The sequence below is a fragment of the Anser cygnoides genome, chromosome 2 (genome assembly GCF_040182565.1).
Source record: "Anser cygnoides isolate HZ-2024a breed goose chromosome 2, Taihu_goose_T2T_genome, whole genome shotgun sequence".
Taxonomy (NCBI): domain Eukaryota; kingdom Metazoa; phylum Chordata; class Aves; order Anseriformes; family Anatidae; genus Anser; species Anser cygnoides.
Window position 1 is genome coordinate 135,890,728 of NC_089874.1, and position 10,966 is coordinate 135,901,693.

At 43.8% G+C, this 10,966-nt stretch overlaps 1 protein-coding gene across 1 annotated transcript in view; it reads right to left on the reverse strand.

Moving 5' to 3' along the window:
* CNGB3 (cyclic nucleotide gated channel subunit beta 3) overlaps positions 1–10,966 on the reverse strand; it is a 69,706-nt gene that overhangs the window by 8,665 nt on the left and 50,075 nt on the right. The window contains exons 11-15 of the mRNA XM_013172391.3: positions 10,329–10,470; positions 8,378–8,537; positions 7,835–7,932; positions 2,516–2,599; positions 190–308 (exon numbers count right to left, since the gene is read on the reverse strand). Coding sequence (XP_013027845.3) covers positions 190–308; positions 2,516–2,599; positions 7,835–7,932; positions 8,378–8,537; positions 10,329–10,470 — 603 coding nt within the window. The remainder of the gene's footprint in view (positions 1–189; positions 309–2,515; positions 2,600–7,834; positions 7,933–8,377; positions 8,538–10,328; positions 10,471–10,966) is intronic.

The window sequence follows — 10,966 nt, forward strand, 5'->3', positions numbered from 1 at the left end:
TAGACTTTCCTTCACTTACCTACCTCTCCTTGCTCACTGTCCTCTTGGCTGATCTTACCCAACTTTCCAGCCTCCCCATGCTTACCAGAGAGAAGTTAAATTGATTATTTAACCAGTTGATTATTTATTGTAAAACATTGATTATTTGACCAGTTCTAAAGGAAGTGTTAAAAATAGTGGTGGACCTACCTGATCTCCCCAAATACAGCTCCTGCTCTTAGTGTAACCAGGACTTTTGTACCATCAGGGCCTCCAAGGACTTGAACTTCACCTTGTTTGATGATGTACATCTCTCTGCCAATCTCTCCCTGGACACAGAAACACATAATCTCATTTTTTGACGTAGAATAATCTGACAAACTTCCCTTTAAATATATTTCCCTGTTCTCATACACTGTTTTACCGTTATTGTAGAGAAACAATTTTTTTCCCCACTTTTCCTAGGACAGAACACAAGTGCAAGGACTGACTTTGGCAGATCTAATTGTGATGTGAGGCAGTATGTGAGTAGAATTAAGACCATCCAGGCAAGCTTGAAAAATGAAGACTAGATAATAATCAAGATTGTATCAGTCATTTCCATCAACTATCCAGGTAGAAACTAAAGTAAGTCAGCAGAACATTTAATAGCAGAAGTGCAAAAAAGCCTGTGCTTCATGGTTTAAAAAGTTTCAGTTTTCACTCTATTACTTCTAATCCTCACTTATCTAATTTACAAGGAAAATAAGAATAAACAATCACTCAAAACTTTGTCTACTTTTATGTAATCACTGGATGGTTTAAGAGATTATTAGTTAACTTATTATCCTTCACAAGATCTGCTAAGATTAAAAGGCATGATATCAGTATATAGGATGAAAAGCAGTCAAACTCGAATAATAGAAAGGGCTTAACAAACATGATCATAACTGTACTCACAACATCTCAATGATGGGAAAATAAATATTTTTCCATTTGTGCTGCTGGACTGACTGAAGAAAAGCAACCATTTCATTCTAAAAGCAAAAATGCAGCAGCAACAAAGCCAGGACTCAAAATGTAGGGTTTCTACTTCCTCTCCCTTAATCTGGTTTTCCAAACCTGCAGGCTGGAGCCTCCTTGGTAAGGTATGATGAGGCCAATGCACACCCAGGTAGGAAGTACTCCCAGCTCTCAGGTTCCAACAGGCTTTTATTCTTTGCTAAAAATTACAGTGCTAGTAGGACTACCATGGTTGTTGGCCACATTATAGACCTATACAAGTGAGTGTCCTTTGTGCTCTGAATGAGGCTGGAATAAAATGATACTCATATTTTTTGTAACCCATCCTTGCTGAGAACTGTTTTTATCTGACTGCAGGATCAAGACCTAGAACCTGTTACTGTCATTTACTATACCTGCTGTGGTAGAGTCCCAGCCACAGTCCAATATCCTCTTACACTGTGCATTGTACAAGCAAATTACTCTCCCACCCTTCCGAACAAACAGTAATTCTGGGATTGGTCTTTGAAGAGACACACCTGATCCTTCAGTGCATTCACAAATATTTAACTTCCTACATTGTGGAATTGGTGGAACTAACTCAGCATTCAGAAAGAGGTTCATAGCATGGAATCATGCAATCATAGAATCACAGAATCACAGAATGGTTTGGGTTGGAAGGGACCTGAAAGATCATCTAATTCAATTCCCCTGCATGGGCAGGGACACCTTCCACCTTCCTCAGCTCCTTGAGGGAGCAGGACCTTTGTGACCAGAACTAGACCAGAGCAGCTAAAGACAAGGAGTTCTGATGGTCTGTGCCGTGAAGTGTGGGTCAATTGAAAGAACACTAACAGCACTGCTACTTCACCCCTATGCTTTAATTACATCCAGCAGTGCCTATGAGTGTTGTAACAAACCTTTGAAAATAGACTTGGGCTCATTTGGTCAGAAGATGAGCTATCTACCTGTGCTACTGTAAGGCCACATTTAAGCTAAAATGTGAAGAGAAGACAGACTTCATGGCTAAGGGACAGTGTGTCAGCATTCAGCTTAAGTCTGGAGATGGTTCCAAGCTCAGAGTGAAGGCAAAGCAAGATCAGATCCTGCTGTAAGGAGCAATATGCATTACTTACATTATTGGGTAATTCCACTTCAGTATTTCTGAATACACAAATGAAGCACATACAAAGCATCATGGATTGAGATCTGTAGGCTAGGTTTGTATGTATATATGTATAAAAAATTAAGCTTGCTCCATTTTAAATATTCAAACTTCATGATGTGTCCCTGGATAAGCCATATTTACATTAAATACTTTCCCATACTATTATAATTTTGTTTGATAATGTAAGTAATAAAACCCATATTGTCTTGTTCTGTGTCGAAACTTGAGAGCAAATTTGTTATTATTACATAGAATACCTTAATTATTTTTATGCTATCTAATTCACCCACAATTAATTTTATTTAAAGAATACTTTTGACCTATTCCTGAACTCTTTTTCTAAAATACATATTATATTTATTGTTTGAAAGAGACAGAAATGCTCACCTTTTTGCAGACAAAGTCACCAGGTAAATACACAATGGATTTCAACCTTAGCAGCATGTCATATATCATCTGAGTATCACAACCCTGTTAAAATTAAGTAGAATTGTTCTGTATTGATTCAGTAACACAAGTGATTATTAATGCTTACACTGGGCAGCAAGTTAATACATGAGTGATCCAGGGGTTCATAAGTGGAATGACAAATGAAAACATGGTAAGGGACAACTTTTAAAGGAGAGAAAATATTGAAGGAATTGTCATTTCAGATACCTATAATATTCTCTTTGGGTTGAACAGTGTTATTTATTTAGTTAGTTTTAATGAAGTGAGCTTCTGTACATCTAAGTTTGATTGTTGTGGAAGTTCAGTGCTATTTTCTGTGTTTTATAGATCTTTTAGGTGATTTTTATGCTGACCCGGGGGAAAAAAAGCAGGTCAAATTCTTTTTATGAATCTATGAATTCCAAGTCTTCAGCAAATGTTGCAGAAACATTGCAACTATGTAATGTTTAAACAAGAGATATCCTGATTCTTGCAACTGTCTTAAAAAAAAAATGGTTAAACTTAATGTATTTCAAGACTACTAAAAATGCAATGTCTCTCCATTTTTGGTGTAAAAATCCAATCTTATGTACCACATTTAAATAATCTCTCTTGAAACCTATTGTGATAACAATAAGAAAGCTCCTTTGAACAAAAAGCTACTAAAAATAACATTCACTACATCAAAGTTATGTTCCCAGAACAAATAGTAACCCTGATCTCTCAGGCAGTGCTAGGCAGTAGACAGCAAGGTGATCTGTACTAAAAATTATATTCTAAATTTGGCTCTAGAGATTAGTTTACACAGATTCACAGATTTCTCTAGGTTGGAAGAGACCTCAAGATCATCGAGTCCAACCTCCGACCTAACACTAAGTACTCCACTAAACCATATCCCTAAGCTCTACATCTAAACGTCTTTTAAAGACCTCCAGGGATGGTGACTCCACCACCTCCCTGGGCAGCCCGTTCCAATGCTTAATAACCCTTTCGGTAAAGAAGTACTTCCTAACATCCAACCTAAAACTCCCCTGTCGCAACTTTAGCCCATTCCCCCTCGTCCTGTCACTAGGCACGTGGGAGAATAGACCAACCCCCACCTCTCTACAGCCTCCTTTCAGGTAACTGTAGAGAGCGATGAGGTCGCCCCTGAGCCTCCTCTTCTCCAGGCTGAACAAGCCCAGCTCCCTCAGCCGCTCCTCGTAAGACTTGTTCTCCAGACCCCTCACAAGCTTGGTCGCCCTTCTCTGGACTCGCTCGAGCACGTCCATGTCCTTCCTGTAGCGAGGGGCCCAAAACTGAACACAGTACTCGAGGTGCGGCCTCACCAGAGCCGAGTACAGGGGCACAATCACTTCCCTCGACCTGCTGGCCACACTGCTTCTTATACAGGCCAGGATGCCGTTGGCCTTCTTGGCCACCTGAGCACACTGCTGGCTCATATTCAGCCGACTATCCACCAATACTCCCAGGTCCTTCTCGGCCAGGCAGCTTTCCAGCCACTCATCTCCCAGCCTGTAGCTCTGCTTGGGGTTGTTGCAGCCCAGGTGCAGGACCCGGCACTTGGCCTTGTTGAACTTCATGCAGTTGACCCCAGCCCATCGCTCCAGCCTATCCAGATCCTCCTGCAGAGCCTTCCTGCCCTCGAGCAGATCGACACACGCACTTAGCTTGGTGTCATCTGCAAACTTACTGAGGGTGCACTGGACGCCCTCATCCAGATCATCAATAAAGATATTAAAGAGGACCGGCCCCAGTACCGAGCCCTGGGGGACTCCACTAGTGACCGGCCTCCAACCAGATTTGACTCCATTCACCACAACTCTCTGGGCCCAGCCATCCAGCCAGTTTCTAACCCAGCGAAGCGTACGCCAGTCCAAGCCCCGAGCAGCCAGTTTCTTGAGGAGAATGTTGTGGGGAACGGTGTCAAAAGCCTTACTGAGGTCAAGGTAGACCACGTCCACAGCCTTTCCCTCATCCACCAAGCGCGTCACTTGGTCATAGAAGGAGATCAGGTTCGTCAAACAGGACCTGCCTTTCATAAACCCATGCTGACTGGGCCTGATCGCCTGCTTGCCCTGCAAGTGCCGCGTGATGACCCTCAAGATAATCTGCTCCATGAGCTTCCCCGGCACTGAGGTCAAACTGACAGGCCTATAGTTCCCCGGGTCTGCCCTCCGGCCCTTCTTATAGATGGGCGTCACATTGGCTAGCCGCCAGTCAACCGGGACCTCCCCCGATAGCCAGGACTGCCGATAAATGATGGAAAGCGGCTCGGCCAGCTCCTCCGCCAGTTCTCTCAGTACCCTTGGGTGGATCCCATCCGGCCCCATCGACTTGCGCACATCCAAGCTCCGTAGCAGGTCGCCAACCATTTCCTCAAGGATAGCGAAGGCCACATCCAGCTCCCCATCCCCTTCCACCAGCTCAGGGCACTGGGTGTCCGGAGAACAACCGGTATTGCCGCTAAAGACTGAGGCAAAGGCGGCATTAAGCACCTCAGCCTTTTCCTCATCCTTAGTAACTAGGTTTCCCCTCGCATCCAGTAAAGGATGGAGATTCTCCCTAGTCCTCCGTTTCGCGTTGATGTATTTGTAAAAGGATTTTTTGTTGTCTTTAACGGCAGTAGCCAGATTGAGCTCCAGATGAGCTTTGGCCTTTCTAATTTTCTCCCTGCACAGCCTCGCTACATCCTTGTAGTCCTCCTCAGTGGCCCGCCCTTTTTTCCAAAGATTATAAACCCTCTTTTTTCTGCTAAGCTCCAGCCGCAACTCTCTGTTGAGCCAGGCCGGTCTTCTTCCACGCCGGCTCATCTTTGGGCACGTGGGGACGGACCGCTCCTGTGCCATCACGATTTCCTTCTTGAGGAGCGCCCAGCCTTCCTGGACTCCTCTGCCCTTCAGAACCGCCTCCCAAGGGACTCGGCCAACCAGCGTCCTGAGCAGCTCAAAGTCAGCCCTCCGGAAGTCCAATACAGCAGTTTTACTGGTCCCCTTCCTGGCCTCGCCAAGAATAGAGAACTCTACCATTTCGTGGTCACTCTGCCCCAGACAGCTTCCGACCACCACATCTCCCACCAGTCCTTCTCTGTTTGTGAAGAGAAGGTCTAGCGGGGCACCACCCCTGGTAGGTTCACTGACCAGCTGCGTCAGGAAGCTATCTCCCACGCTCTCCAGAAACCTCCTAGACTGCTTTCTCTGTGCCGTGTTGTGTTTCCAGGATATGTCCGGGAAGTTGAAGTCCCCCACGAGGACAAGCGCCGACGATTTTGCAACTTCTGTCAGTTGCCTATAAAACTCCTCATCCGTCTCCTCATCCTGGTTCGGCGGTCTATAACAGACCCCCACCAGGATGCTAGCCTTGCCGGCCTTCCCGCGGATCCTAACCCACAGGGATTCAACCTTATCATTCCCAGCCTGGAGTTCCACAACATCAAAAGATTCTCTAATGTAGAGAGCCACGCCACCACCCCTTCTGTGCTGCCTGTCCCTCCTGAAGAGCCGATAGCCAGGCATTGCAGCACTCCAGTCGTGGGAGCGGTCCCACCACGTCTCCGTGATGGCAACCAAGTCGTAGCCTGCCTGCTGCACAATGGCTTCCAGCTCCTCCTGTTTGTTACCCATGCTGCGTGCATTAGTGTAGATGCACTTCAGCTGGGCCATCGCCTTCTTCCCCGGCCTAGCCATTGTTTCCCCCGGCACAGCTCCGACAAGCCTTGTTTGAGCCCCGTCCCCCTTCTTACCTAGTTTAAAGCTCTCTCTATGAGCCCCGCCAGCTCCTGGCCTAGGATCCGTTTTCCCCTTGGAGACAGAGACCCATCTGGGGCCATCAGGCCGGGTGCCGAGTAAAGCTCCCCATGGTGAAAAAACCCAAAATTTCTATGCTGGCACCAGCCTCTGAGCCACCTATTAACCACATGAGCTTTCCGTGTCCTCTCCGTGCCTCTCCCTTCCCCCGTAGGGATGGACGAAAACACCACCTGCACTCCCGCTCCCTCCACCAATCGTCCCAGCCCCCTATAGTCCTGTTTGATGGCCCTGAGGCTTCTCTTTTCAACATCATCGCTGCCAGCCTGGACTATCAAAAGCGGGTAATAGTCAGAGGGGCGAACCAGGTTTGGAAGCTTCCTGGTAACGTCTCTGACCCTGGCCCCAGGGAGGCAGCAGACTTCCCTATGTGTGGGGTCAGGCCGACAAATAGGGCCCTCCGTTCCCCTGAGGAGGGAGTCGCCCACAACAATCACCCTTCTTTCTTTCTTGGTGGAGGCAGTCCTGAGGCGTGGAGTCAACTTCCTCACCTCAGGCATCCTCCCGGGTAGGCTTCCTACCTCATCCTCACCCACCGGTCTCTCCAGCTCCAGGGCCTCAAACCTATTGTTCAAGGGCACCTGGGAAGGCGGCGCCGGAAGGGGAGGGCATCTCCTGCGAGGTCGAGCAGGGACCTGCCTCCATTCCTCCTCAACTCGCAGGTCCCCTCCCTCTGCCCGATGGCAACAGGGCAGGGGGTCCACCCCCCTTTGGGGCGTCTCACCCTGGTCCCTCTCCCTCCGGTCCTGCAGGGAGTTGCTCCACCAGTCTATCTCCCGCTCGCACTCCCTGATATCCCTCAGCCTCTGCACCTCCTCCTTGAGCTCCGCCACCATGCGGACCAGGTCGTCCACCTGCTCGCACCTCACGCAAGCAGTCTCTCTGCCCCCCGCCGATGGCAGCAAGAGGCTCAGACACTCCCCGCATCCGGAGACCTGAACTGCCGCATGTTTGGACGGGCAGTCGGTCTGGGTGTGCACTGACTTCCTAGAGAAGGCACCGTGCCTGGTGGAGACCATTGCAGCCCAGCTGACAGGAGAGTGCCGTTAGGGAGTTGTCCCTATGGGCGGGTGTGAGCGCTCCGCCCTGCCTGCGCCAACTGCCTCGCTAACTGCCGCGTCGCTCCCACCGCGTCGCTCCCTGTTTGCCGGCCCTGTTCGCCGCGCTCCTGGTCCTAGTTACACTCTGAAATCTGACAGTCTTACCATAACATCAGCTTTAATATGTCAGTATAGCAGGACTGTTTCTTAATCTCATTCACTTTTTTTTTTTTTTTTTAATCTCTGATATAACACAAAAAAGACAGGTACTTGTCTTTGTCCTGACCTGTCTCCACTGACTTAGATAATTCTTAGACTTATTTTGCCTTGAATATTAACAAACACGTTCTTAAGTGTGGCAAGATGCACAAAACAAGGTTTCTGTCTCACAAATACCACATATTGCTGCATTCTCCTGTAAAGGTACTTGCTTTGAATAAGTCAACTTTGTTGACAATGGCAAAGTTCACATCAATTGCAATGGCTAATTGCATTTTGGTTGGCATCTGCTCCAGTAATTCTGATTCATCTGTAACAAACAAAACAAAACAAAACAAAAAACAAAAACAACAACAACAACAAAAACCTGATTAGTTGGAAGAAGCTATAAAGGAAGAATGAAAGAAAGTCCATAAAAATGAACATTGCATAGAAAAACAACTTAGTGGAGTAATTCTAGCATTTATGAGTTCAAATGAGGAAGATGCTACTATGCTAATCAGAAGAAATTGTCTTTTAAGTTGCATATCTTGTCTAAAGATATAACCAGAACTTTACATAAATTAATAGAAATTGTGAAGTAGAAAGCGTTGTATTGCTTTGGAGTTTTTTGCTTTTCTAAAGGAAATGGAATACCCCCCTCTCGCTCTCTCCTATGAAATTCAGAAAAGATTTGTGCATTTCACCTTATAGCTATATCTGCACAAAACACTCTCTTTTTGAGCTTCTGTGTAACTGGAATTGGAAAGCCTTACCCAGCATTCCTTGAGAGTCCCATGTGTATTCATACCAGGTTCGAACACGATTTTGAACCACTTTTGGAATGGAGTAAGTGTTCATATAGGAGACAGTGTTGTCCATACAGGATCGGTAGTAGTTCTGTCCTGCTGTAGCTGCTCCGATTACATCTCTCATCTGCAAACATCAGTTGATATTACTACACATTTCAGCAAAAATATTTGTGATTTGAGTATCTTGTCAAGGACATAAAAAAAAGAATAAAACACTTGTTTACAAAATTGCTGATTAATTATACATTCAGCTCCATGTTTTGAATAGTTCCTTCATCTGCTTTTTCAGGAACATTAAATAAAACCTAACTGTATAAGAAACAGTCTATATTTTTTTTTATTTTTAAAGGAATCATTTTTGTTTTTCAGCTTGTTCTTCTGTCTTTTATTTCTGTACTTGCATGAAAAATACAGATAATGCTTTTGTAAACATCTATAATAAAGCTACTGTGTATTTGTTGTGCCATGCAAGTCAGAAATGAAGCAAAGCAGGCTAAATTTCTGTAATAACATCAGCTGGCACCAACAGAACAAAGATCCTGACACTGTTTAAATTGAAGCTAGATCAGTCCTAAAAATCCACTTTGGGCTGAAAGTTGACCTTGAAGATTTTAGCGCAGGAACATCATTTAACATTTCAACACAAATGCAATTTGTTTTTAGTAGAACAGCTTCACAGTGCAGTGGCCAAGGATTAGTATGATACTGAGGCAAATTCTATTTCTTATTACAGAAAGGCAATTGATTGGAGGAATAACAATTTTTAGGCAGCTGTGCTAAATTGGGAATAACTCAGTAAGTTTAAAATATTTTTGTAAACAGGAATTATAACAAAATATAATGAAGCTGCTTGCGTATTAATAAGTTTTGATTCCACAATTGACTACACTGGTTACAAAAGTTAATCTCAAATCTATTTGGGGAAGAGAGCTTTTATATGAATAATTAGTTTTTGGTAATTTTTGGTTTTATTTTTGATAATACTTGTTTGTGGATGAATTTGATATTTTATAGGAAAGAATGTTCTATGATAATTGGGTATCTCACACTTCTAAATTGCAAGAGGCATATATATTTTTTTAACTTTGGCTGAACTTTTTTTCACATTCTGAACTCATAAAAAAAATCACCAATATCTTTATGTTTTCATATTAATTCTCCCAGTAACAGACATGTACAAATCAAAAGCTCTGGAATCGTTTCTAAAGGAATCCAACACAAGACACAGCCTGACATAAGAATCATGCTATTTCTCTGTAGGCAAGGTATTTTAAAACCTGTGGATCTAAAACTCAAATTTAGTAGTTAACAAGCTACAAGCTGGAAATAGTTCATGCTGGGTTCCACTTGTCTGGAAGTATAACTGATTTGCTTTGCTGTAGGCTTTTTTTTTTTTTTCCTCTTGCCATATGAAAACCAACAGAAATAGAAAATAGTCAATTTTCAAATTAGCAAATATTTTGTAACTTATGGAAGATATCTCAATTCTAGTTTGACAGAAATCTTGAGATTTCTATTGTCAGTAGTATCAAGTTTGATTTATTTGATAATTTGTACATGTTAATATATACCTGCAGTTATAACTTTCATATCAGATTCAACAGTAGAGTGTGAATGTTAAGGAACCGTCTCCTTGGCTGTGAAGAAATAAAAAAGGAATTGTACATAGTTTTAAGAATCATCTGTGTCATGCAGAGACTTGGCTTTAAATCAACTTGTGTGCAAAAGGCATACAAAACTGGGAACTGATTAAATGCATGCAGCAGTCAGAAGGGTAAGTATGGATGACAGTGAAAAAGAGGGACATGTATGTTGAAGCTAAACTTTTTCCTGGAACTAAACAGAACAAAATTGAATATATTATCGCTACACTGCAGTTCATTGAATATATCTAGTTATTGATTTCTTGATGTACCTGACCAATTAAGCTGGAGAAGACAAAGACACCCAAGAAAAAATTCAGCAGTTGAAAAACTATCTCAAACAGGGTTTGTGGTTCTGGAAGGCCACCAATGGTGATTAACGTACGAACTGCCCAGTAGTAACACCTCAGGTACCTGTGAATACAAACAGAATTTTTGTTATTGACTGGAGCTACTTATGTCATTAACTACCCTTTTTATCACCTTAACAAACACTTTCTTGCCTTCACTACTGTCCCTCATGCCTGGGAAGAGCTGTCCATCAGCGGCTACCTTGTGAACACCCCTCAGGCTTTTCTCAGAACTCTCCTGGTCTGGAGGGCAAACATAGCAGTGAGCTATAAGCTCATAGCAGTGAGACACTAACACTGTACTTCAACATATGGCCTCCAATATATTGCCTCCTTCCCTGTATCCATTTACTGTCTCTCCCTTCCCATACTTAAGTGTGAGCTCTTTGGCCAAAGACTTTTTTTTCTGCTCGTACAATCCTTTTTGTACAGCCCTGTGCATGACAGAGTCCATTCCATTCAATCACTGAATTTCCATTAGTTGATAACATGAGTTTCTAAAAACAACAAAGGACCTGTACAGAATTAATTCTTTTTGATTTTGTGAGGATAGCCATACT